Genomic DNA, 2086 nt, shown 5'->3' with positions numbered 1-2086 from the left:
AGATAAGATAAGATAAGATAAGATAAGATAAGATAAGATAAGATAAGACTTTATTGATCCCACAGTGGGGAAATTTGCACATTACAGCAGCTGAAAACAGGACAGGCTGAGATAAAGAAAGATAAGTAAAAAAAAAATAAAACAATAAAAAACACTATACTCGTGATATATAACACTGTACATGACAAAGCACAGGACCTTTAAAGTTTTTATCACTTACTTCTTTGCCTTGAATCAACTCTCTCGATCTTGAAGTCATACTTCCGAAGCGGGCTCACTGACACCGAACCGGTTCTTCCGAACTGCAGGTTCGACGAGTGTAAAGCCTCCTTGAAGTAAATCACGGAGGTCGGGGACAGAGTCTCATCCGGACTGTCAACATGTCCGTTTTCATCGGAGGAACTGTTTTGTGTCGCAGAACTTTGTGAAACCAGCTCTGACTGCAGAGGTTTGTGGTGCCGCTCCGCCATCCTCTTCCTCCGGTCAGATCCTCTTCATGTGACCCGACTGGAGGGCTGTCAGTCCGCGGTCAGCTAGCTAGCTAGGTACGGATCATCTCCAGCTGTGGTTTGTTAATCAGTCGATATTCGTACCAATTACTGCGCTCCTAAATCTCTTCAGTAATGACTCACTCCACCTTTCGTCCAGTTCTCGTCATATGGACCCGGAAATGGACGAGCGTTGGCATTTTGGTCCAATCTGTTGGTGATATCGCGAGAGTTTGGTTCAGCGCAGCCGAGCCAGAGATTTTAAACAGAGAGAAGATGTGTCACTCTTAACAGATTCACGACCAGGAACTGAATCACTGCGAACTCCCATAATCCTTTGCGGCAAGAGTTGAGCTTTGTAATGTCTTCTGCTTCTCCGCTCTGTAGAGTCTCTGACATTATTTTATTTTATTTTTATTATAAATAAAGAACATACATGAACATGAATACATACAAAAACAACAACCAAATGGGTTACAGAACATGAAACAGACAGGTTACACTGTTAAATTCAAGTCTGTGCTCGAGGGTTGACGTTTCTCAAAGGCAGTTATAATTTGAATGGCTTTAGCATTTGAGCTTAATTTTATGGATTCTAAATATATATATTTAGAAGACAATAGAATCTGGAAGTTAGGCTTTTGATGTAAATATTGAGGTGTGAATGTGATATTTTCCATAAATGATAAAAAAGTTAATATGTAAAGATTCTTCAATTTACAAGGTCACTCTCCATTCCAAGTATAACAGTCTTATCTGTTAATGTTACATTTATTTTCAATTGATGAAAAACAATTGGTCATATCTCTCCAGAATATTTTGGTGTTACAGCAATCCCAAAATAGATGAACAAGGTTTTCTTCATAAGTTTCACACAAAGTACACGTGGGGTCCAAGTCCCATATATATCTTTTTTTATCAAAAATGCTTCGACAGGAGAGCAGTTGTGTATAATTTTGAAGGAAACTTCTTTGACTTTATTATTTTTTAGGTGTTTTTTGTTTTGTTTTGTTTTGTTTTTGGAAGTAGCCAAGTCCAGTTTATGTTTCCGAAGACACTGGACCAATAAGATATGCAGGAAGGAGAAGAAATGGTGTCTCTTAAGAGATTATCTCTCAACCTTTTGTTTCTTGTTTTCTAACTCATGAAAGGACAGTCACAGTCAATATAAATAGAACTTGGATCAAAACTTGGCATTAAAATAACTTTACATTGAGGTACAGATGGCAAAGTTTTAATCCCCCACTTACATCAAACACCGCAGCATATTCTTTAGCTGTAACAGGAAATTGAAAGTGTGACATAAAACCAGAATAAGATAATAAGTGACCATTTGAGTTCAATAGTTGACTTACAAGTAATATTCCTTTTTCATACCAATTCCTATAAAAATTGACTTGTTTTTATATTTAATGTTCTCATTATTCCAGATTTAATATTTATGAGGAGAAAGTTTGTGTCCTGGAGAGGAGGGTCCGTCGGATAGTCGAACCTCGGATTCAGGAAGAGCCGTGTGGTTTTCGTCCTGGTCGTGGAACACTGGACCAGCTCTACACCCTCAGCAGGGTCCTGGAGGGTGCATGGGAGTTCGCCCAACC

General features: G+C 38.6%; 1 protein-coding gene across 2 annotated transcripts in view; it reads right to left on the bottom strand.

Annotated features, from left to right (window-relative positions):
• rufy3 (RUN and FYVE domain containing 3) overlaps positions 1 to 655 on the bottom strand; it is a 23394-nt gene extending 22739 nt beyond the window's left edge. Inside the window, exon 1 of one of the 2 annotated variants that reach the window (XM_014026723.1) lies at positions 221 to 655. In XM_014026723.1, coding sequence (XP_013882177.1) covers positions 221 to 470 — 250 coding nt within the window. In that variant the 5' untranslated portion in view covers positions 471 to 655. The remainder of the gene's footprint in view (positions 1 to 220) is intronic. The other variant, XM_014026720.1, reaches the window with a different exon arrangement.
• Between the last annotated feature and the right edge of the window lie 1431 nt (positions 656 to 2086).

The sequence above is a fragment of the Austrofundulus limnaeus genome, unplaced genomic scaffold (assembly GCF_001266775.1).
Source record: "Austrofundulus limnaeus strain Quisiro unplaced genomic scaffold, Austrofundulus_limnaeus-1.0 Scaffold584, whole genome shotgun sequence".
Taxonomy (NCBI): Eukaryota; Metazoa; Chordata; class Actinopteri; order Cyprinodontiformes; family Rivulidae; genus Austrofundulus; species Austrofundulus limnaeus.
This window is presented reverse-complemented; position numbering and strand designations above follow the sequence as displayed.